The 27,419-nt window shown below is 34.4% G+C and overlaps 1 protein-coding gene across 1 annotated transcript in view; it reads right to left on the bottom strand.

The window, feature by feature from the left end:
- Nucleotides 1–3,229: 3,229 nt before the first annotated feature.
- The window catches only part of LOC127849120 (von Willebrand factor A domain-containing protein 5A-like), a 69,139-nt gene continuing 44,949 nt past the window's right edge, over nucleotides 3,230–27,419 (bottom strand). Inside the window, exons 15-21 of the mRNA XM_052381842.1 lie at nucleotides 24,949–24,981; nucleotides 21,527–21,571; nucleotides 18,607–18,642; nucleotides 16,940–16,972; nucleotides 11,098–11,152; nucleotides 5,383–5,519; nucleotides 3,230–3,999 (exon numbers count right to left, since the gene is read on the bottom strand). Of these exons, the coding sequence (XP_052237802.1) occupies nucleotides 3,820–3,999; nucleotides 5,383–5,519; nucleotides 11,098–11,152; nucleotides 16,940–16,972; nucleotides 18,607–18,642; nucleotides 21,527–21,571; nucleotides 24,949–24,981 (519 nt within the window). The 3' untranslated portion in view covers nucleotides 3,230–3,819. The remainder of the gene's footprint in view (nucleotides 4,000–5,382; nucleotides 5,520–11,097; nucleotides 11,153–16,939; nucleotides 16,973–18,606; nucleotides 18,643–21,526; nucleotides 21,572–24,948; nucleotides 24,982–27,419) is intronic.

Raw genomic sequence — 27,419 nt, 5'->3', positions numbered from 1 at the left:
AAAAACTAAAGTTATAGCTTATGGGACAAAACAACAATAAGAAAAGTTGAACATTACTAGTGTGATAGTTGGTGGTTGTGAGGTGAATTGTGTTGACAATGTTCGCGACCTTGGGGTGCATATGTCAAGTACCTTAAATTTTGATCTGCACATTCGAAAGAAATGCCAAGTGGCCTATAGCCAGTTAAGAAACTTGCAATGTATCCGAAAACATTTGACACAAAAATCAACTGAAATTCTTGTTCATGGATTATTCATTCCCATCTTGATATCTGTAATGGACTCTTTGCTGACATTCCGGCATATCCGCTGAACAAATTACAAAGAATTAAAAACAATGCTGCCAGGTTAGTAGCATGCGCGTTATATGAAGAACGTAGTTCCGACTTGCTTAAACGATTACATTGGCTGCCCGTGCCGTCAAAAATAATGTTCAAGGTGCTTGTAATTGTTTTCCGGGTCGTTAAGGGCACTGCGCCATTTTACCTCCGATCGATGTTCACACATGCACAAGGAAGCTACCGCTTGCAATCATCAGTAGTCATCCAGTTCCATGTACCAAGGCATAGAACAAAGATAGCCGACAGGTCACTTGCAGTGGTAGGACCGAATGGTGGAATGTGCTTCCCGGACATTTGAAATCGGCTGACTCGGAAACAACATTTAAGAGCAAGCTCAAAACTTACCTATTTGAGCGATTCCACAATACTTAGATACAGTCATGTAACTTGCAAGCTCACTAGATGATACCTTAATTTGTGTATATATGACGTTTTGTGAAGCGCAATAGAATATTTATAGTTTTTGCGCTATACACGTGTATTTGTATTTGTATATTATAAGCAATCCTCGTTGTATGACAAAAATAACAACAACAGAACTCTCCAATTTATTCAAACGTTTCGCGTTGCACCGCTTGCAAATTTTCAGGTTTTTAAATCGTCAAAATATGCATATATTATATATTTTAGAGCATGGTAAATGTTCAGTACTACTGTTTCCTTACAAATATCATTACTACATTTATTTATTGTGTCGCTTTACGAAAACATGAAAATGACCCTTGACGCTTTATGTATCGCCGACACCTAAATTCGCGACTACCCTTGATTCGCGGATTTTGTTTTTGTCACGTGACCAGTAGTTAGATTTGTATCTGCGCATGCGCGATTGTGTAAAAATAAAATGAATGTTCACACAAATTGTAAAGGTCCCTGAACGATTGAAGATTGTTTAAAAGTCAGTTTAAAACAAGCAAAAAGTGTGAATACAAAACAATTAGCTTAAATACCATATTTTCATGACAACAGCAATAAGCGATACTTGAATTAAAGAATTGGGTGTGAAAATACGGTAATAAGCGATACTTGAATTAAAGAATTGGGTGTGAAAATCAGATTTCATGAATTTTATGAAGTAAATTAACCATTAGTCTTAAGAGTTGGTTAAAGCTAGATTGATAAAAAGTATGTCGATCTGCACTATTTTGATTACCTTGAGACATATCCAAAGAATTACAACCTTCTTGATTTACCACATTTACAAAGTCACGTTATCCTGCATCCCTTTAGTCTTAAACGTGGACGAGAAAGGTGTACAATGTGAACACAAGCTACCCAGCATTATTCCCAAAGCAGACCATTGCCCGCCTGCAGTGACCTCCGTAAAATGCCAAACTATGATTGACACTCATTGGTCGTGGTAGTGTTAAACTTTCTTTTATTTTACATTTCCACCAGAAACCATTGTTTCATTTTAAGTTTACGTAGCCTAATTGCTCTAACATACCGGGGAATGTTGTATGACGTCGTACCCGCGAATCAAGGGTAGCACAACAAAATGGACGAAGCTTGTCACTTATGTCATTAAAAGTGATCTTTAAAACATGTTCACAAATTTGTTGATTGTATATTGTTATTCGGAACTAAACAACGGGGAGTGTTTTTTTGTACAAGGTCATAGCTTGTGTGTAACGCAATATCTCTATGCAAACTTATGTTATTGAGCAGACAAAGTTTTTTCTTTTTTTAACACCAGTGACACTGACCTTCAGGCAATCTGGCTGGTTAGAGTACTTGGCTGGAAATATATGCCCTTAAAAATCATCACTAAGTTTCATGAAGATCTGATTTAAACTTAGTAAAATATTGAGTGGATATCGTTCTCCTGGCAACCACCTGCCGTTATTTTACATGTTCTATTGGATTTATCAAATCTAATCTCCAAACTGAACTTGTTTAAAATGCTTTAAATGAATAGGGAAATATTGCGCACATTTTCAAAGACATTTCGTTTCTTGAAACATAATGGTGTCATCAATATCATCATAAGTCACCGTCACACACATTGTAAATAAAAGATGAGTATAAAGATAAAACATTTGATCACATTAAAGTTATAAGTTAGAAATAACAATTTGTAAATGAAATAGGAACAAGCAATTTCGTTGAATTGATATCACCCGCAAAATAATAAATATTTCTACAAATGTGTGACCTTTGATGTTTGACCTTGACTTTCAAATTGGTCAAAACACATAGGTCTTGCACTGCCTGATAATTGAGAACAATAACATCTGGACATTTTGAGAATCCATTTTAGTATGGTAGAATTCTTACCAAATAAGGCATATTTAATCAAAATGTGTCCTTTGACCTTTGTCTGTGACTTTGACCATGACCCTAGCAACCTGGATCTTATATATATCAGCTTTATATGGAGAACAGTTATTACAGAATCCTTTGTTGCATAGCAAAGGAATGACTAAATAAAGAATAATTCATAAAATTTGTGACCTTTGACCTCAATGTGTGACCTAACCTTAGCACCTAGGATTATGGGCGTTGCATGTGAAGCACCCCAGATGATTGAGAACAAATATGGCAAGTTTCATGGTTCTGGCTCATGTGTTAATGGAGATAGAGCTCTAAGCTGATATTAAAAAGCATTTTTTCAAGATACAAAGGGCCATAACTCCGTTATTAACAGATGATGTGCAATGCCATTTGGCGTGTATCATTCTCTTATCCATATATATATTCATACTAAGTTTCAATGAAATCCGCCCAAGCACTTTCAAGAAAAGGTTCCGGACACAAAAGTGCCGGCCGGACGGACGGAAGGAAATACGGTCGTATGGACAACGCCAAAACAATTTCCCTCCGCCTATGGCGGGGGATAATAACAGTACAAAAACTTACAGTTTTCAAAATGATTTAACAACACAATATGGTTAGTGAATATATAATATGCATCTTAATAACTATAACTTACAGATTTGATAAGCTAGTTGGGAGTAACATATCCGCTGACAAACTAACATTTTCATAGAATATGCTTGACATATTCGTCCCTTACGGACTTTAGGATTTTAAATTAAACAATAAATAATTGTTGCTATTATTTTATAACATCAGAATACACTTGAACCGTCACTGGCATTTCTGATAGACCCCCTGCATGCTGATATGTCAGAGGTCAATGACCGTAAAAAGATGCATGATAATAAGTATTCTTTACTAAATTACAATGAACATATAAATTCTGAGAAAATTACAATCAATAAGTACAACTTAAGGAAAGACATTCATGGAAAACATAAACTCCCTAAATACAAATACAGTTTTTATCGTGTAGTTTAAATAATTATTCCACTATCCAGTACTACTCCTAAGTATTTCAAATGTTGAATATTGTACATATGATGTGTTTATAATGGCCCACAATTTACTGTCCAACCCGAGTGTTAAGCTTCTCAATCAATCTGTACAAGTTACATCAGAGTTTTTTTTGTATGACATTGTTGTTGTTGCTCTAATTTCAAGCAGTCAGCATATTCGCTGTGACCAGCGTTATCAGCTCCTCGACTGGTCTCTGCAGGCCCTGCTGGCCGAGCCACTTGACTGCCTTGGTCTCAATAATCTCCCACTCATCCTGACGGTGCCCGTAGTGCTTCCTGAGCCAGGCAATCACGACCAGCGTTACCAGCACGGTGTCGTCCTGATAACACATAACACAGCGAATACAGCAAGCCTCACAAGGGCCCGTATTTACCAAATAATTGTTAGACAAAAGAATAAAAAATAAACTTTAAACCAAGAAAATAATGCCATTGGTGAAATGTCATTAACACAATTTTCCATATATGGAATTAAGTAGAAAGATGTGGTTAATACCAAGTTTGACTCAACAGTTACGCAATGCTCACATATTCCAATTTAAAGAATATTCTTCATTCTTAGACTGAAGTCGTAGAATTATTTGGTGAATAAGCCTTTTAGTCCAAAGGTTTTTCTATTAAATTTGACAAAATAAGCAATTTCCACTTGTTTAAAAGATTTCACCCCTTTCGTCTGAATCTTTCCAAACTTGTTAAGTGTTTTTTTATATCAGTATTACTCGAATCCTATTGCAAATGATGAATATCGGAGCAATAAATGTACTATGATCTTTTACTTAATTTCAAAGTATTGTGAAATGCAGCTTCTTTATGCAATTTACAGTTTTCATTCATTTTTATTCAAACTTTACATACTGAATTTCAAAGTATTGTGAAAAGCAGCTTCTTTATGCAATTACAGTTTTCATTCATTTTTATTCAAACTTTTACAGTGTTTTCATATCAATGAGTACATAACCCCTATCGTAAATGAGCAACGTAAGAATAAGTTCAGAATCATCTCCCCTTGAAGTTGAGAAAAATATGAAATTACGCTTACAAGATGAAGCAGATTTTTAAAACCTACACAGTTCTGTTCCATTATTGAAAACTGCACACGAAAGCCATTAAAAAAGGAAACCAATGTAAATAAAATGAAATATGAAAATCATAGATAATGGTTATTTGGGAGTTATAACACATCATAAATAATGGTTATTTGGAGGTTATGACACACAATTATAGATAATGGTTATACCAGTATCTTTTTCTATTTTGTTTAAAATAATCGGCCAATATATTAATATTTACAGTAGAAAAAAAATCGTTCCATGTAACTTCATTGAGTGCCTTTGACACTGAAATTCCCGACGCCCTTTGATGCTTTGCATCAATACTTATCTTGTTATATAGATGCACCACATTTGTATAACCAATCGCTAGTTGTCAAACAAAAACATTCAGTATTTTGTGATGTTAAACATGCAGTGAAGTCATCTGGAAATAGCTCATTAATGTTTCAATTACTCTTCAAACTTAAGTAACTATGTAAAACCTGGCCTTTAATGTATAACCTTTTAATCATTATTGAGTAGGTTAAATAATTAAAATATTTCAATATATATTTTATAGTGTAATGCTTGTTGTACATGTCCACTTTAAACACTAGTTTAGAATCATACTGGCTGTGAAACAATTAAAATGTAATTTAAAAAAAGACTTACAGCAACAATCTCCTTAGACTTTAGCTGCTCATTACTGATTTTAAGAAACCAAGTTAGCCGAGAAGAGACAGTCCAGTTGCCAGCCAACTCTTGCAACGTGATCACCTCCAGCATCATTTGATCAGATCCAACTGAAACTAGAAAGCAACCAGCTCCCAGGATAATCAAACCAGGACTGTTTGTACTGGGTAAATGTGCTGTCTACATATTAACATATAACCCAATTGTAAACTAAAATTAACTATATTTTGTCGGACTTGTGTGTTGTCTTTAAACCAAAAAATACAGTTTGCCTAAGTTTGGTGTTGCCAAGTGTTGCAAAGCACAAATAATTCATTACTATGGTAAAATAATACTCGTTCATCCAACGGGCTAAATATAAATATAGAGAATAATATAATCGAACGTCTAGGTACCATCTGAATTGGAGGACGTCTCATCTGCCATGACTTCAAACGTGACCCTTTAGAGCAAAGTCACCTTTGTGAATTCAACAATTTAGGGGCAACATGTGAATAGTTTGTAGTATTGATGTTTGATTCCGAACTTTGAAATACCATTTGAAACAAGAGGCCCCAAAGGGCCCCGAGTCGCTTACCTGAGAGACTACGATGGAAAGAAACAAAGATTAAAAATCTTTAGCAAATATTTCAAATTATTGGTATGACAAGACTGACTTTAAAAATAAGGTGCTCCTAAGTATTCACAATATGCCTATAAAGAAAATTACCACACCCACACTGGTAGCCATGTTTCTAATACCAATATTTATTTTAATATATATATATAAAGAAAAAGCTTCTTACCTACCTATTGAGAAAACTTCCCAACCCCATGGCGGCCATGTTTTTCCACTGATCACAACCATTTTCAAAATTATCCGAAAATTCAATAAAACCAATGTTTTGACAAAGTTTCATGATGATTGGCAAAAAACTGTGACTTTAAGAGTGTTCACAAGCTTTTTACTTTATAAATATAAGAAAACTGCAACCCCTCCCCTGGCGGTCATGTTACTAGATGGATCAAACCAATTTTTTAACTCAACCGTCGTATCCAGGGAACAAATATTTTGACCAAACTTCATGAAGATTAGTAAAAAAATGTGTCTTCTAGACTGATCACATGCTTTCACTATATACATATAGAGAAAACTACCCCACACCTGGCAGCAATGTTTTTTTCAGTGATCACGACTATTTTAGACCTCGTCCGAGATATCAATAAAAGCAATGTGTTGACAAAATTTCATTATGATTGGGCAAAAAATGTGACTTCTATAGCGTTCACAAGCTGTTTTATCATATATATGTAACTATAAGGAAAATGACCCCCCCCCCTGGCGACCATGTTTCTTGACGGATCAAAACCATTTTCAAACGCAACCATCATATCCAGGTCACAAATGTTCTGACGAAATTTCATGAAGATTGGACAAAAATATCTCTTCTAGACTGTGCACATTTCACTTTATAAATAAACAAAAAAAATGACCACCCCCTGGCGGCCATGTTTTTCAAATGATTATGACCATTTTGGAACTCGTCCCAGATATCCACAAAACCAATGTCTTGACCAAATTTCATAGTGATTAGGCAAAACATGTGACTTAAGAGTGTTCAAAAGCTTTGTTTACTATGTAAATATAATCAACATGACCCCCCTGGCGGCCATGTTTTTTTTTACCAATCCGAACCATTTTCGAACTCAACCGTCGTATCCGAAAAACAAATCGTCCGACCAAAGTTCATGAAGATTGTGCAAAATAAAGTGACTTCAAGAGTGTCCACATGTTTTCACTATATACATATATAGAGAACTGCCCCGCCCACTGGCGGCCATGTTTTTTCACCGGTCTAGATCATTTTCAAACTCGTCAGAATTTTCAATTAAACCAATTTCTTTAGCAATTTTTATGAGGATTGGGCAAAAATTGTGACATCCAGAATGTTCACATGGTTTCTCTATAGTCATATAAGGAAAACTGCCCGCCCCCTGGCGGCAATGTTTTTCAACGGAACCATTTTTGAACTCGACCAAAATATCATTTAGACAAACATTTTGACAAAGTTAAATGAAGATTGGGCATCAAATGTGACTTCTACAGTGTTCACAATGTTTTTCTTTGTTTGACCTAGTGACGTAGTTTTGACCTCACGTGACCCAGTTTCAAACTCGACCAAGATATCATTTGGACAAATTTTCTGACCAAGTTTCATGCAGATCAGACAATAAATGTGGCCACTAGAGTGTTCACAAGGCAAAATTTGACGACGAACGACGGAGAAAAGGTGATCCCAAAAGCTCACCATGATCACGGCTCAGGCGAGCTAAAAACACACTTTTTAATGTAAATCCAAACGAAAAATAAATCAAATCATGCCACATAAATCAAATCACATAATGTTAATCCAATTAAACAATTCCAATCAAATCCTGCAATGAGATTTAAATGGTGACAATTTTTTAAATGCAAAACTGTGATGTGTAAACAAGACAAACAATAATACGGATGTCCCCATGATAGACCAACAAGTGCTTATCTGGAGTTTCAATCTGTGTTGATGAGGGTGGGGGTAAAACTCTCGTCTGAACCAGTAATTATGGTTCTGAAAGACAATGTTGCTGGTGTACAATTTATTCAGCTAGACGTTGAAGGCTAACATACTGTGATTTTTTTTAGACTTGTTTAGCAGTAGAGCCAAAACTTGTTTTTCTGCAATGATCATCATAACGGAAAATAAGAAATAATCCAATTCAACATGGTTTACAAGGTATTTTAACAATGCTCAATTTTGTTCTTTGTCTATCCAGCAATTCTTATGCTTTTGTCATTTTTCTGTACTGCCATATCTATGTGCACTTAGTAGTTCTGGTAATATGGCTAACCCAGGATAACTTTGAGGTGTTTGAATCAGTATCTAAGTGGTAATGGTTTAAATACATATTTATGCGCTAAAGGGTTTAATACGTATTGTTTTGGTAAAGGGTTAACTGACAGCCGAAATATGACTGGCATACTAAGATGATAAAGGCGCTGAAGGCACTGAAGTTGTTCGCTATTGCATAATCTTAGACGCAACTCAGTTTTCAAAATTATGTTATAGCTTTTTATATCGCAAGTTTGAAATGAAGATATTTACCTATTCCAATTTAAAAAGAGTGTGTCTTAAAGCAGAGGTCGAGATGTTGGTGCACTGTTTATCATCATATTTATGTTATATAGATAACTTGGACAATATAACAACACTATTTCTCTTTTTTCGCATTTGGTTGCTGCACTGGCAAGCATCTTTAAAATTTTGGTTGCCTTGCTAAAGAATAACAAGCCTACAATCATGTAAATGTGGTGTTATGTGCATCTAATACTTTATTTATTTTCTTAAAACTATTGAGCAACAATTTTGCCGACATGACAGACTTTAAATGCATCATGTCGTGTTGTGAGCCTGAATTGAATCATTTGCTAGGCCTAATTGATCCACAGTCGCCAATTTTTATTCTATGTTTAATTTGATTGAGTTGATTCAAGCTTTGAAAAAGCTAGTTGCCCAGTTTTTTGGCCCAACTGTAACCAACTTTTGAAAAAGATTTTCCCGGACTAACAGGCAACCACTAAACCTGTAAATTATAAATGATATATGATCTGACAGTGTATTGAACTCATTCAAATGGCAAGCCTGAAGACATTAAAGGGACCTTTTCACGTTTTGGTAAATTGACAAAATTAAACGATTTAATGATTTGAAGAGTTCTGTTGTTGTCATTATATTATTTTCATACTACGAGGATTGCTTATATAAAGTATAAAATAATCTCTCATTGTATGAGCACGGATGGCCGATTGGTCTAAACGATAGACTTTATTTCAGGGATCAGTGGTTCGAGCCTAGTTGAGGGTAACTTTTTTTTTGTTTCTTTAATTTCAATTCTGTTGTTTTTTTTAATGGAGCTTTTAAGATCCAATGTTTACATTTATCAATATTAAGCATTTAAGGACAAATTGCGAAAAGGTCCCTTTTAGATGTTTACTAAAACTGCCAAAAGGTTTAAAAAAAACTCATTGGTTGTTTATTTGATTTAAATTTGATTTTGTTTATTTGCCTTGTCGGCGAGGTAACTTTAAATTATTATCACTTTTATCTTTTTTTTCAAATCATTAATAGAAAAGATAATTTAAGCTTCATGCTGGGAAAACAGGGCTTAATGCATATGCATTAATTGTCTTACCAGTACCAGAGACTCTCTTCAAACGAAAAACACCATACAATCAGAAAGTGTCGTCATTGATTAGCTTGTGTGCACAGGACACCACTTACTGTGAAACCATTTATTTTCGACAGCACAAAATTTCGTCATTTTTATAAAAATGACGATTTCGTCAGCACTTAAATTCGCCGATTTCTTATTTTGAATTTTAAAAAAATGCGTCAGTCAATATCCGATTTGTGTGTAATACATATTCGCGATCAATCGCAGTTGCGAAAAATCGTGGTACGAATGCGAGAACACACTTGAGAATCACTGCAGGAGGTGGGGCCTGTTTGTCACATGCCAATTAAGTAGTCTTTTGTTATCAAGGGAGAGTAATGGACCCTCTTAATGTATGCCATTCACACGTTCATTGTTATGATTAGCGGACAAGTGGGATCGAATAACCGTTAACGAGTGTTTGTAACAACGAAGCCAATTGCCAATTAGTCTTATTCTATTATTATAATTGCCAAAAGTCAACTACCGGTATATAAATTAATAATGTAAATAATTTAAAAATAAATAAATTGATACATATAAAATAGTAATAAGTGTGGTTAAACGCAAACAATCAAACAACAAATAGCAAATAAAATATTCTTTATTAATTTGTGATAAATACGCATGTTGATCACACATCGTCATCTTTTCATTTGGTTTATTGTCTTTCATCGGCATTCGCTGAGTGATGGCTAATATGCAACACCCCTGAAAAACACAATGCACCTAATGGGTAATAAAGTTATTAACAATTAGCGCTAATTCATTACCATTCTACAGAAACGAAGTCAACGCATTCGATACAGCTGTACTGCACACGCGTTTTAAAGTAGTGTAACGTGTCAGTTAAGTACCTTGTGTAATCTACATCCCTTTGTGTCAATACCGGATTAATCTTGATTACGAAACAGCAGTGAATGTGTGCATGGATTATGTTGGAATTTAATGCCTCATGTCTACGGTAAAGTTTTAAAATATTGTTCAACTTAGTGTTTGTTTTTGTTCAAACATAGAGCATGATTGTTCGTTAGGATCTTAAATTCGCCGATCGGTCGACTGACGAAATTTATGAAAATTAATGCCTGACGATTAATAATGGTTTCACAGTATTTGACATGCATTATGCCCAGTTTTCTCTGAATGCAGCCAATTTGTACAGATTTCAATGACATACTGGCCAATGTCGTCGCACAAGCTGTTAAACATTATTGATTACATACACACACTCAATGTCTGCAGTATAATAACTGGTGAAGTATAAACAGGCTAATCAGTGTGCGCAGGCAGATGCGGTTGTTATCGTTCTTAGCGTAGTTAAGAGCAGACCGACTTGCAAAATTTGCTCTTAACATTAGTTGTTCGCTAACAACAAAACAAACAAGCACATTATTGTAATGGAAATAAAAGGTCATTCAAATGTTGGACAACGCTAAAAACAATGATGGAATTCTTGTACTATACCAGCTTTAAGTTTCTCCATTTCATTCTCATAGTCTTCTCTTGCGGGGGAAGGAATCTGAAACAGGTAAATGGTCCAGAATATTGAACCACATCATCCCTTAGAAAGGTATTCCGTTTTAAAAAGAAAAATCAACAAAAACAGCAAAAAAGTATTTTGCAGACGTTAAGCGCAAATGTTCATGACATTATAAAAAACACATCAAACATCATACAACAAATTAATTAAAAAGCGTAGTGTCAAATTTCTCATATACTGGACATTTGGTATGAAGAGACTTCTTATGAAAGAAAAGTTCCATAAAAAGTTCCAGTCAAACTGGGCTTAATGCATGTGTGTTAAGTGTCGTTCCAGAGACGACTTCCTTTCAACAACAAGAGGCCCCAAAGGGCCCTGGGTCGCTCACCTGAGAGACTAAGATGGAAAGAAAAAATGCTTAAAACTCTTAAGCAAATATTTCAAATTAATGGTATGACACGACTGACTTTAAAATAAGGTGTTCCAAATTATTCACAATAGTTCTATATAGAAAATTCAATTACCCCATCCACCCTGGCGGCCATGTTTTAATACCCAGATTATTTTTTAAATATGTACATGTATATAAGGAAAATGCTTCTTACAAAAATATAGAGAAAACTGCCCCATCCCCTGGCAGCCATGTTTATCCACTGATCAAGAACATTTTTCAAACTTATCCGACGTATTAATAAAACCAATGTTTTGAACAAGTTTCATGCTGATTGGCCGAAAAATGTGACTTCTAGAGTGTTCACAAGCTTTTTTACTATGTAATACTGTAGATCTATATTCTTACTTTCAAATCCAATTGACATTGATCGGCAACACGGCAAGACTCATATAATACACTAAAACCATTGATATTTGTTGGCATCATATTTTGTGGTTTTCAAAAAATTGATTTTCGTGGAGCAATTCTTTGTTTTTTGATTTAAGAAAAAAATAATCAAGGAATTTTGGTCGATTATTTTCCCATCTGTGTTTAATTTGTGGATAAGGCAACCCACCTTATCTGCAAAAAAAATAATGTCGTACAAAATAGTAATGGTAGTACAATCAATTAAAGCTCGAAGTGGAAATATAAATGTCTTAGGACTGAGCCAGTCTTCAGAGGGGGTAATCACATTTCAGTCAAGATGGTGATGTCCATGCCGAGACAGGTATTTTTTTGCCGTTTTATACCCTTTATTAGTTTTATTAAAAATAAATTTGTAAATGCCTTCACTTTCCAGCAATATCAGCCACAAAGTGATAAGCGTTTATTTCGTATTAATATTGGCCTCAAATCTTGACTTTTCTCTCCAGAAAATTTCTTAGCAAGATCACAAAATTTCAGCTCCTGCTAATAAAAATCGTTAGATAGTTAAGTTGAGACAAAGAACGAATATTTATATGTAATAAATTTATCACTTTCTTGCTAATGTGGCTGGCAAAAGAGCAGCATTCAAAAAAAGTAATAACGCGTAAAAACAGCAAAAATATACAAGTCTCGGCTTGGACATTGCTATCTCGGCTGTCATGTGAATACCCCCTCTGCAGTCTTATTATTAAATAGCTATATTAATCTGAAATAAGGCAGGGCACGAAAAATAACATCCAAATTAATTAAAACATTTTTAAACATATTGTATAATGGATATACTTTTTGAAATATTGATGCCAATTTTGAACAATGTCCCCACTTTCAAGATTAAAAAAATTAAACATATTATTCAATGACATATTTGCAAAATATAACTTGGTTTTCCTATTACAGTAATTTACCTCGTCTTACAAGCAACCGTGTATAAAATGCGCCTGATATTTTTATGCAAAGATAGAGGAAAATAAACATGATTATAAATATTCACTGAAAGTAACAATCCGAAGGATATATACTTCACAACAATTAAATCACTCAAAAGTTTTCAAAAATTATCAAAATTTTAAAAATCAAAGTATATGCAAAAATCGCTTCGTGTAAATGAAAAGAAAAAATCAATTTATTGGTAAATTTATGTCAATTTCAAATAAACCAGGGTACTTTACTGAGCAATGTGTCTTTATGAGCATTTACAAAGGTGCCAAAAAAGTATCCCTTTTATATCAATTGATGTAGGATTGCCCTTTTTGAAATTCTTACAAAAGGTGGACGAGCCCTTGAAGTATTGGTAACTGGGGGTGGGGGTGGCATTGAATTGTTGCTTATCCGAGGTGGGGCCCCATTGAACTGTTGCTAGGTGAAGGTAGGGGTGCTTTTAAAGTGTTACTTGGTGAAGGTTGGGGTGCCCTTGAACTGGTACTGCCTGGGGCTGAGGGAGCCCATAAAGTGTTGCTAACCAGAAGTTGTGGCGCCCTTAAAGGGTTGTTACCGAGGGATTGGGGCCCACCTCTTTAAGGGGGGTCAACCAAATCCGGTTCTTCATAGTCTTCCTCAAATAGACACGATATAAAATATAATGATTGATTTCGCAAACATCCGATAACTAAAATATTATTTAACCCTTTACCACTTAAATACGTATTTAACACTTTAAAACTTAGATACATATTTAACCCTTAACCACTTAGATACGCATTTGGCCCTTTACCACTTAGATACGTATGTAACCCTTTACCACTTAGATACCTATTTAGCCCTTTACCACTTAGATATGTATTTAAAGACTGATATTTAATACCTTCCTTTGCTCATTAAATTATTTATTTACCGGGATCCGCACCTTTAGATCTTCCATTTCCTAAATACAATCACTACCCTTTTGTAAGAATAATTTGCTCCCACCTTCCATATATCTCGTAGATTTTCAGATCATTTCAACATTATCCTAGTTGAGTACAAGTATTTGAAGGTAAATTTCAATGTTAACCTATCTGAGTACAAGTATGTGCAGGTAAATTTCAATGTTAACCTATGCTAGTACAAGTATTTGCAGGTAAATTTCAATGTTAACCTAGTTGAGTACAAGTATTTAAAGGTAAATTTCAATGTTAACCTATTTGAGTACAAGTATTTGCAGGTAATGTTCAATGTAAATTTCAAACCTGGTTGAGTTTACGTATTTGAAGGTATATTTCAATGTAAATTTTAATGTTAATCTAGTTGAGTCATCATCAGCATCCTCATCACCATTAGAATCATTATTCAACAATGTCATCATCAGCATCATCATTAGCATTTGAAGTATCAAAAAGGTCATCATCAGCATCATCGAACAGCATGAAATATGTGATATCGAGCAGCATTAAATATGTGATGTCTAGCAGGGCGAAATACGTTACATCAAACAGTCTGAAATATGTTATATCTAGCAGCATGAAATACACTACATTAAACAGCCTGAAATATGTGATATCTAGCAGCATGAAATACGCTACGTCAACCAGCATGAAATATATGATATCTAGCAGCATGAAATACACTACATCATACAGCATGAAATATGTGATGTGTAGCAACATGTAATACGTTAAATCTAACAGCATGAAATATGTGATATCTAACAGCGTGAAATATGTTACATCAAACAGCATGAAATATGTGATTTCTAGCAGCGTGTAATACATGTATAGCTATATAAGGAAAAATGCCCCGGCCTCAGGTGGCCATGTTTTTAAAGCAACGGGAACCATTATCGAACTTGTTCAAGATATCATTGCGACAAATCTTCTGACCAAGTTTTATGTTTATAAGGAATTAAATGTAGCCTCTAGAGTGTTAACAAGGTTTAACTATAGCCATATTAAAAGAAATCACCCGCGCCCTGTAGGCCATGTTTTTTAACCAATTGGCATCATTTTCGAACTCGTCCAAGATATTATTGGGATGAATCTTCTGACTAAGTTTCACAAAGATCAGACACTAAATGTGGGCCCTAGAGTTTTAACAAGGTTTAACTATGGCAATATATAGCCATACATGGAATAAGAGGTCATGAAAGGCCCAAAAAATTGCTCACTTGAGATTCAACGGAATTGTTCTGTGCAGCCCAAGATGTCATTAGAACAAATGTTCTTACCAACTTTTATGACTAGTGAACACCCTGGCAGCCACGTTTTTCAACACGCCAGAACCATTTTCATACATATCCAATATATCATTTTAACAAATATTCTGACAAAGTTACATGAAGATTCATGAAGACATATAAGGACAAATGCCCCGCCCCCTGGCGGCCATGATTTTCAAACAACTGGAACCATTTTCGAACTTGTCAGAGATATCATTGGGACAAATCTTCTGACCAATTTTCATGATGATCGGATAAATGTGGCTTCCAGAGTGTTAACAAGGTTTTACTATATATATATTAGGAAATGCCACGACCCCTTGGCGGCTATGTTTTTTCCACCAATTGGAATCATTTTCGAACTCATCCAAGATATCATTGGGACAAATTGTCTGGCGAAGTTTCATAATAATCGGACACTAAATGTTGCCTCTTGAGTATTAATAAGGTTTAACTAAAGCAATATATATCCATATTAGGAAAATGCCCCGCCCCCTGGTGGCTATGTTTTTGAAGCAACCGAAACCATTTTCGAACTAATCCAAGATATTATTGGGAAAAATCTTCGGACCAAGTTTCATGAAGATCGGAAAATAAATGTGGCCTCTTGATTGTTAACAAGGTTTTACTAAAGCCATATAAGGAAAAATGCCCCACCTCCTGGCGGCCATGTTTTTCAACCAACCGGCATAATTTTTGAACTCGTCCAAGATATTATTAGGACAAATCTTCCGACCAAGTTTATGAAGATCGGACAATAAATGTGGCCTCTACAGTGTTAACAAGATTTTACTATAGCCATATATAGCCACACAAGGAAAAATGCCCCGCCCTTCGGCAGCCATGTTTTCCATGCAAACGTGACCATTTTCGAACTCAACCAAGATATCATTGAGACCAATCTTCTGACCTAATTTCATGAAGATTAGACAATAAATGTGACCTCAAGAATGTTAACAAGCTTTTACTAAAGCCAAATAAGGAAAAAAGGCCCCGCCCCCTGGCGGCCATGTTTTTCAACCAACCAGCATCATTTTTTTAACACTTCCAAGATATTATTAGGATGAATCTTCTGACCAAGATTTATGATGATCGAACAATAAATGTGGCCTCCAGAGTGTTAACAAGATTTTACATAGCAATATATAGCCATATAAGGAAAAATGCCCCGCCCTTTGGCAGCCATATTGTTCAAGCAAACGTAACCATTTTCAAACTCAACCAAGATATAATTAAGACCAATCTACTGACCAAATTTCATGAAGATTGGAAAATAAAAGTGGCCTCTAGAGTATTAACAAGGTTTTACTATAGCCATATAAGGAAAAATGCCCCGCCCCCTGGTGGCCATGTTTTTCAACCAACCAGCATCATTTTTATACTTATCCAAGATATTATTAGGATGAATCTACTTACCACGTTTCATGAAGATCGGACAATAAATGTGGCCTCTAGAGTGTTAACAAGGTTATACTATAGCAATATATAGCCATATAAGGAAACATGCCCCGGCCGTTGGCAGTAATGTTTTTCAAGCAAACGTCACCAATTTTGAACTCATTCAATATATCATTGAGGCCAATCTTCTAACCAAATTTCATGAAGATTGGACAATAAATGTGGCCTCTAGAGTGTTAACAAGGCAAAAGTTGACGCCGTACGACACACAACGGACGACGGACAAAAGGGGACCACAAAAGCTCACCATGAGCACATTGTGCTCAAGTGAGCTAAAAATGTAAGGATGAAAAATATGATGTGAACAAAAACATTTCACAAAGATTCAAAATTCTTTATCAATGATGTTTCTATATTGATAGAATAGTATACTTACCATCATTCTATGTGCAGAACGCTTCGGCATCGCCTAAAATCCAAAATATAAAAGTAAAATTGAGTTAATTTTCTTGAAACAATCAACAGACATTAATTAAGACTACTTCAAATTACACACAACTGCAGCAGACATCAGTTTCTGTTTATGTTTAAAACAACACTGAAATAGTCCTAAACAATTAAAATAAAACAAACAAACACATTGAGCATACATTTAGTTGCTATTTCGCTTCGTGTATTGGGAATAATCGATCATTTTTTACCATTATTATGGAACAAACACCATAATTGACCCCATAAACTACCATTAAATCTATCACATGTCTTATGTAAGCCCATTATAATACTACAAATAATTTTTTTAAATTCTGTCTGAAAATTGAGAAAAAAAAATATTTAAAAAAATACAGGTGTCCAAATATTTAGAGACAAACGCATGTGTTTGAAAATTTAGATACACTCTAAATCAGAAACAGGTATATAATGTGTACGGCGTTAATTGTTTTAAACGAATAATACCACTTGCTTTCGATATACCACGCTTTATAGTATAAATTACTTTTATGTATGTGTCACTTTAAGCTGATGGGTGAAACAAGTGTCTATTACCGTAATACAAAGTTATCTACCCAATAATGTAATGGTCCATTGTTCTAAGGCATTCGTCTGCAAGGTTTAATGACCTTTATCTGGTTGTAAAAGTGCATGACCAACGTATCAACAGATAAGCGCAACAGGTCAGAATTTGGGTTAAATAGTCTGGTAAAATAAACTGTCCTCAAATAAAGTGTCATTAATTTTGGTTGAAAACCTGTGCGTCAGAAAATTCAGAGTCGCAAAGAATAATTATTTTGTATAATATCGGGTGTCAGAAAATAAAGCGTCCAAAATTTAGAGCACTTAAGGTATAGAGGGGTTAAATCACATACTTTGGGGATTATATATTTCAGGAATGCTAGCTTGAGTGAGATGATCCATAAAGTTAATTCATGCTTGTTGCATTTGAATATTTCATGTTTTATGAATAAGTATTACCATATCGCTGTAACTTTTGTTTATTTGATATATATATATATATATATATATATATATATATATATATATATATATATATATATATATATTTAAAATACTAAATAGCAAAGTAACAAGTAAGTCATACCATTTTTAATTGTTTTATTTTATAGCATGGAGGGACAGGCACACACTGATGGATTGAGATTGGTATTTGAAATGCTTGAAACAAGAAATCACTATGCTTTATGTATTGTATTTATATTTGGTACGTCTATGAATAACCTGCTTCAAAATGATTGACTAGCAACAAAGCTATGGACAGATCATGTCACATCCTATTGTGTATTACGAACAATTAACTCTTTCAGTGCTGGAACCGAATTGTCAAGGCCTTTGCAAACAGTTTGGATCCAGATGAGACGCCAAAGAACTACTCTGATAGTATTCTTTGAAAACAAATCGAAGAAAATTCTAATTTTAGAAATTCAGCAGACGACATTTTAGCAGACGACAAATTTCCCAGCATACAAAGGGTTAAGCATGAGGGCAGCAAATACACAAATGGAGAAGTGATGGAAACAATTAACCAGTCACACATCAAATGGATCTATGATTTGTCTCATAGAAATGAAGCAAGGAATACATTACCTTTTTATCACATGAGGCATAGACATCACCCATGCTCTGAAAAACACAATACAAAATATGCAACAAACGGCAAAATTGTCCAACCGAACAGATATGCTATTAAGTATTTATAAGTAGAGCATCCTTTAATCATAACAAATCTGTACTTAAAGTGTCTGTCCGATTCAACTTACTCGCTAATAGGACGACTGTTTAACCGTTTCCAAATCAGAAGCAAAATGAAATGGCTATGTGCTTCATCATTCGAAATATCAACATTGTCATCATTACTAAAAGCAATATTACAATTGTCATCATTATCATCACCATTAGAAATATCGAAATTGTCATCATCAGCATCCTCATCACCATTAGAATCATCATTCAACAATGTCATCATCAGCATCATCATTACCATTTGAAGTATCAAAAATGTCATCATCAGCATCATGAAACAGCATGAAACATGTGATATCTAGCAGCATGAAATATGTGATGTCTAGCAGGGCGAAATACGTTACATCAAACAGTCTGAAATATGTTATATCTAGCAGCATGAAATACACTACATTAAACAGCCTGAAATATATGATATCTAGCAGCATGAAATACGCTACGTCAACCAGCATGAAATATGTGATATCTACCTGTGCGTCAGAAAATTCAGAGTCTCAAAGAATAATTATTTTTTATAATATCGGGTGTCAGAAAATATAGTGTCCAAAAAGTTAGAGCAATTACGGTATAGAGGGGTTAAAACACATAATTTGGGGATTATATATTTCAGGTATGCAAGTTTGAGTGAGATGGTCCATAAAGTTAATTCATGCGTGTTGCATTTGCATATCTCATGTTTTATAAATAAGTATTACCATATTGCTGTAACTTGTGTTTATTTGATATATATATATATATATATATATATATATATATATATATATATATATATATATATATATATATATATATATATATATATATATACTTAATAGGAAAGTAACAAGTAAGTCATACCATTTTTAATTGTTTTATTTTATAGCATGGAGGGACAGGCAGACACTGATGAATTGAGATTGGTATTTGAAATGCTTGAAACAAGAAATCACTATGCTTTATGTATTGTATTTATATTTGGTACGTTTATGAATAACCTGCTTCAAAATGATTGACTAGCAACAAAGCTATGGACAGATCATGTCACATCCTATTGTGTAATTACGAACAATTAACTCTTTCAGTGCTGGAACCGAATTGTGAAGGCCTTCGAAAACAATTTGGATCCAGATGAGAAACCACAGAACTATTCTGATAGTATTCCTTGAAATCAAATCGAAGAAAATGCTAATTTTAGCAGACGATATTTTAGCAGACGACAAATTTCAAAGCATGCAAAGGGTTAAGCATGAGGGCAGCAAATACACAAATGGAGAAGTGATGGAAACAATTAATCAGTCACACATCAAATGGATCTATCATTCGTCTCATGGAAGTATAGCAAGGAATACATTACCTTTTTACCACATTTGGCATTGGGAGATTGATACATGCTCTGGAAAACACAATACAAAATATGCAATAAATGGCAAAATTGTCCAACCGAACAGATATGCTATTAAGTATTTATAAGATGAGCATCCTTTAATCATAACAAATCTGTACTTGAAGTGTCTGTCCAATTCAACTTACTCGCTAATATGACGACTGTTTAACCGTTTCCCAATCAGAAGCAAAGTGAAATGGCTATGTGCTTAATCATTAGAAATATCAACATTGTCATCATTACTATAAGAAATATCACAATTGTCATCATTATCATCACCATTAGAAATATCGACATTGTCATCATCAGCATCCTCATCACCATTAGAATTATCATTCAACAATGTCATCATCAGCATCATCATTACCATTTGAAGTATCAAAAATACCATCATCAGCATCATGAAACAGCATGAAATATGTGATATCTAGCAGCATGAAATATGAGATGTCTAGCAGGGCGAAATACGTTACATCAAACAGTCTGAAATATGTTATATCTACCAGCATGAAATACACTACATTAAACAGCCTGAAATATGTGGTATCTAGCAGCATGAAATACGCTAAGTCAACCAGCATGAAATATGTGATATCGACCTGTGCGTCAAAAAATTCAGAGTCGCAAAAAATTATTATTTTGTATAATATCGGGTGTCAGAAAATATAGTGTCCAAAAATTTAGAGCAATTACGGTATAGAGGGGTTAAAACACATAATTTGGGGATTATATATTTCAGGTATGCAAGTTTGAGTGAGATGATCCATAAAGTTAATTCATGCGTGTTGCATTTGAATATTTTATGAATAAGTATTATCATATTGCTGTTACTTTTGTTTATTTAATATATATATATATATTAAAAATACTAAATAGCAAAGTAACAAGTAAGTCATACCATTTTTAATTGTTTTATTTTATAGCATGGCGGAACAGGCACACACTGATGGATTGAGATTGGTATTTGAAATGCTTGAAACAAGAAATCACTATGCTTTATGTATTGTATTTATTTTTGGTACGTCTATGAATAACCTGCTTCAAAATGATTGACTAGCAACAAAGCTATGGACAGATCATGTCACATCCTATTGTGTATTACGAACAATTAACTCTTTCAGTGCTGGAACCGAATTGTGAAGGCCTTTGCAAACAGTTTGGATCCAGATGAGACGCCACAGAACTTTTCTGATAGTATTCTTTGAAAACAAATCAAAGAAAATGCTAATTTTAGAAATTCAGCAGGCGACATTTTAGCAGACGACAAATTTCCCAGCATGCAAAGGGTTAAGCATGAGGGCAGCAAATACACAAATGGAGAAGTGATGGAAACAATTAACCAGTCAAACATCAAATGGATCAATTATTTGTCTCATAGAAATAAAGCCAGGAATACATTACCTTTTTATCACATGAGGCTGAGGCATAGGGAGATTGATCCATGGTCTGGAAAACACAATACAAAATATGCAACAAACGGCAAAATTGTCCAACCAAACAGATATGCTATTAAGTATTTATAAGATGAGCATCCTTTAATCATAACAAATCTGTACTTGAAGTGTCTGTCCAATTCAACTTACTCGCTAATATGACGACTGTTTAACCGTTTCCCAATCAGAAGCAAAGTGAAAATGGCTATGTGCTTCATCATTTGAAATATCAACATTGTCATCATCGCTATAAGAAATATCACAATTGTCATCATTATCATCACCATTAGAAATATCGACATTGTCATCATCAGCATCCTCATCACCATTAGAATCATCATTCAACAATGTCATCATCAGCATCATCATTACTATTTGAAGTATCAAAAATGTAATCATCAGCATCATGAAACTGAATGAAATATGTGATATCTAGCAGCATGAAATATGTGATGTCTAGCAAGGCGAAATACTTTACATCAAACAGTCTGAAATATGTTATATCTAGCAGCATGAAATACACTACATTAAACTGCCTGAAATATGTGATATCTAGCAGCATGAAATACGCTTCGTCAACCAGCATGAAATATGTGATATCTAGCAGCATGAAATACACTACATCAAACAGCATGAAATATGTGATGTGTAGCAGCATTTAATTCGTTACATCAAACAGCATGAAATATGTGATATCTAACAGCGTGAAATATGTTACATCAAACAGCATGAAATATGTGATTTCTAGCAGCCTGTAATACATGTATATAAGGAAAAATGCCCCGGCCTCAGGTGGCCATGTTTTTAAAGCAACGGGAACCATTATCGAGCTTGTTCAATTTATCATTGCGACAAATCTTCTGACCAAGTTTTATGATTTTAATGAAATAAATGTAGCCTCTAGAGTGTTAACAAGGTTTAACTATAGCCATATTAAGAAAAATCGACCGCCCCCTGTCGGCCATGTTTTTCAACCAACTGGCATCATTTTCGAACTCGTCCAAGATATTATTGGGATGAATCTTCTGACTAAGTTTCATGAAGATCAGACACTAAATGTGGGCCCTAGAGTGTTAACAAGGTTTTACTATGGCAATATATAGCCATACATGGAACAAGAGGGCATGAAAGGCCCAAAAAATTGCTCACTTGAGATTCAAAGGAACTGTTCTGTGCAGCCCAAGATGTCATAAGAACAAATGTTCTTACCAACTTTTATGACTAGTGAGCACCCTGGCAGCCACGTTTTTCAACAGACCAGAACCATTTTCATACATATCCAAAATATCATTTAAACAAATATTCTGACAAAGTTTCATGAAGATTCATAAAGCCATATAAGGACAAATGCCCCGCCCCCTGGCGGCCATGTTTTTCAAACAACTGGAACCATTTTCGAACTTGTCAGAGATATCATTGAGACAAATTTTCTGACCAATTTTCATGATGATCGGATAAATGTGGCTTCTAGAGTGTTTACAAGGTTTTACTATATATATATATATATATATATTAGGAAATGCCACGACCCATTGGCGGCTATGTTTTTTCCACCAATTGGAATCATTTTCGAACTCATCCAAGATATCATTGGGACAAATTGTCTGGCGAAGTTTTATGATTATCGGACAATAAATGTTGCCTCTTGAGTATTAATTAGGTTTATCTAAAGCAATATATATTCCTATTAGGAAAAATTCCCCGCCCCCTGGTGGCTATGTTTTTGAAGCAACCGAAACCATTTTCGAACTAATCCAAGATATTATTGGGAAAAATCTTCGGACCAAGTTTCATGAAGATCGAAAATAAATGTGGCCTCTAGATTGTTAACAAGGTTTTACTATAGCCATATAAGGAAAAATGCCCCGCCCCCTGGCGGCCATGTTTTTCAACCAACCGGCATAATTTTTGAACTCGTCCAAGATATTATTAGGATAAATCTTCCGACCAAGTTTATGAAGATCGGACAATAAATGTGGCCTCTACAGTGTAAACAAGATTTTACTATAGCCATATATAGCCACATTAGGAAAAATGCTCCCCCCCGCCTTTGGAAGCAATGTTTTCCATGCAAACGTGACCATTTTCAAACCTAACCTGGATATCATTGAGACCAATCTTCTGACCTAATTTCATGAAGTTTAGACAATAAATGTGACCTCTAGAATGTTAACAAGCTTTTACTAAAGCCATAAAGGAAAAAAGGCCCCGCCCCCTGGCGGCCATGTTTTTCAATCAACCAGCATCATTTTTTAACTCGTCCATTAAAGATATTATTAGGATGAATCTTCTAACCAAGTTTAATGATGATCGAACAATAAATGTGGCCTCTAGAGTGTTAACAAGATTTTACAAAGCTATATATAGCCATATAAGGAAAAATGCCCGCCCCCTGGTGGTCATGTTTATAAAGCAACGAAAACCATTTTCGAACTCATCCAAGATATCATTGGGAAAAATCTTCTGACCAAGTTTCATGAAGATCGGAAAATAAATGTGGCCTAAAGAGTGTTAACAAGGTTTTACTATAACCATATTAGGAAAAATTTCCCGCCCCCTAGCGGCAATGTTGTTCAACCAACCGGCAAAATTTAAAAACCCGTCCAAGATATTATTGGGATGAATCTTCTGACCAGGTTTTATGAAGATCGGACAATAAATGTGGCCTCTAGAGTGTTAACAAGATTTTACTTTAGCCATATATAGCCATATTAGGAAAAATGACCCGCCCTTTTGCAGCCATATTTTTCAAGCAAACGTAACCATTTTCAAACTCAACCAATATATCATTAAGACCAATCTACTGACTAAATTTCATGAAGATTGGTGAATAAATGTGGCCTCTAGAGTGTTAACAAGGTTTAACTATAGCCATATAAGGAAAAATGCCCCGCCCCCTGGTGGCCATGTTTTTCAACCAACCAGCATCATTTTTATACTTGTCCAAGATATTATTAGGATGAATCTACTAACCACGTTTCATGAAGATCGGACAATAAATGTGGCCTCTAGAGTGTTAACAAGGTTATACTATAGCCATATTTAGCCATATAAGGAAACATGCCCCGGCCTTTGGCAGGGATGATTTTCAAGCAAACGTCACCAATTTCGAACTCATCCAATATATCATTGAGACCAATCTCCTAACTAAATGTCATGAAGATTGGAAAATAAATGTGGCCTCTAGAGTGTTAACAAGGCAAAAGTTTACGCCGTACGACACACAACGGACGACGGATAAAAGGCGATCACAAAAGCACACCATGAGCACATTGTGCTCAAGTGATCTAAAAATGTGAGGATGAAAAATATGATGTGAACAAAAACATTTCACAAAGATTCAAAATTCTTTATCAATGATGTTTCTATATTATAAAATAGTATACTAACCATCATTGTATGAGCAGAACGCTTCGGCATCGCCTAAAATCCAAAATATAAAAGTTAAATTGAGTTAATTTTCCTGAAACAATCAACAGACATTAATTAAGACTACTTCAAATTACACCCAACTGCAGCAGACATCAGTTTCTGTTTATGTTTAAAACAACACTGAAATAGTCCTAAACAATTAAAATAAAACAAACAAACACATTAAGCATACATTAAGTTGCTATTTCGCTTCGTGTACAGGGAACAATCGATCATTTTTTACCATTATTATGGAACAAAAACACCATAATTGACCTCATAAACTACCCTTAAATCTATCAGATGTCTTATTTAAGCCCATTATAATACTACAAATATTTTTTTTTAATTCTGTCTGAAAATTGAGAAACAAAAAATATTTTAAACAAGATGTGTTTGAGAAACACAATGTCCCCCTATATGATGTTGACCTTGTAGGATGACCTTGACCTTGACCCTTCACCACTCAAAATGTGCAGCTCCTTGAGATACACACGCATTTCAAATATAAAATTGCTTGCTTCAATATTGCAGAAGTGACATAACATGCGCAATTTTGACCCATATACTTGACCTTGAAGGATGACCTTGACCTTTCACCACTCAAAATGTGCAGCTCAATGAGATACACATGCATGCCAAATATCAAGTTGCTATCTTTAATATTGCAAACGTATTAATAAAATAAGCGATTTGGGCCACATATATTTGACCTCTGACCTTGAAGGATGACCTTGACCTTGACCTTTCACCACTCAAAATGTGCAGCTCCATGAGATACACATGCATGCCAAATATCAAGTTGCTATCTTCCATATTGCAAAAGTATTCATAAAATGAGCGATTTTGGCCACCTATATTTGACCTCTGACCTTAAAGGATGACCTTGACCTTAACTTTTCACCACTCAAAATGTGCAGCTTCATGAGATACACATGCATGCCAAATATCAAGTTGCTATCTTTAATATTGCAAACGTATTAATAAAATAAGCGATTTGGGCCACATATATTTGACCTCTGACCTTGAAGGATGACCTTGACCTTGACCTTTCACCACTCAAAATGTGCAGCTCCATGAGATACACATGCATGCCAAATATCAAGTTGCTATCTTCCATATTGCAAAAGTATTCATAAAATGAGCGATTTTGGCCACCTATATTTGACCTCTGACCTTAAAGGATGACCTTGACCTTAACTTTTCACCACTCAAAATGTGCAGCTTCATGAGATACACATGCACGCCAAATATGAAGTTGCTATCTTCAATATAACAAAAGTTATTGCAAAATGTTAAAGTTGGCGCAAACAGACAGACCAACCAACCAACCAACAGACAGGGCAAAAACAATATGTCCCCCACTACTATAGTGGGGGACATAAAAATACAGGTGTCCAAATATTTAGAGACAAACACATTTGTTTGAAAATTTAGATACACTCTAAATCAGAAACAGGTATATAATGTGTACAGCGTTAATTGTTTAAAACGAATTATACCACTTGCTTTCGATATAAGACGCTTTATAGTATAAATTACTTTTATGTATGTGTCACTTTAAGCTGATGGGTGAAACAAGTGTCTATTACCGTAATACAAAGATATCTAACCAATAATGAAATGGTCCATTGTTCTAAGGCATTCGTCTGCAAGGTTTAATGACCTTTACCTGGTTGTAAAAATGCATGACCAAAGTATCAACAAAAAAGCGCAACAGGGCAGAATTTGGGTTAAATAGTCTGGTAAAATAAATTGTCCTTAAATAAAGAGTCATTAATTTTGGATGAAAACCTGTGCGTCAGAACATTCAGAGTCGCAAAGAATAATTATTTTGTATAATATTGGGTGTCAGAAAATATAGTGTCCAAAAATTTAGAGCAATTACGGTATAGAGGGGTTAAAACACATAATTTGGGGATTATATAGTTCAGGTATGCAAGTTTGAGTGAGATGATCCATAAAGTTAATTCATTCTTGTTGCATTTGAATATTTCATGTTTTATGAATAAGTATTACCATATTGCTGTAACTTTTTTTTTGATAGAGAGACAAATAACTGTAGGTTTTTACAAACTACCTTGATACTCGAGATAAATAAAATAAATTTATACATCTTAAACATGTTTATAATATATATATATATATATATATATATATATATATATATATATATATATATATATATATATATATATATATATATATATATATATATATATATATAAACATATATATATATATATATATATATATATATATATATATATATACATCCTTTTGACCACTTGCGTGCAGAGTGATTCCCTGAAATACATAAATGTTCTTAAAAATACTTAATAGCAAAGTAACAAGTAAGTCATACCATTTTTAATTGTTTAATTTTTAATAGCATGGAGGGACAGGCACACACTGATGGATTGAGATTGGTATTTGAAATGCTTGAAACA

The sequence above is a fragment of the Dreissena polymorpha genome, chromosome 10 (genome assembly GCF_020536995.1).
Source record: "Dreissena polymorpha isolate Duluth1 chromosome 10, UMN_Dpol_1.0, whole genome shotgun sequence".
Lineage (NCBI taxonomy): Eukaryota > Metazoa > Mollusca > Bivalvia > Myida > Dreissenidae > Dreissena > Dreissena polymorpha.
This window is presented reverse-complemented; position numbering and strand designations above follow the sequence as displayed.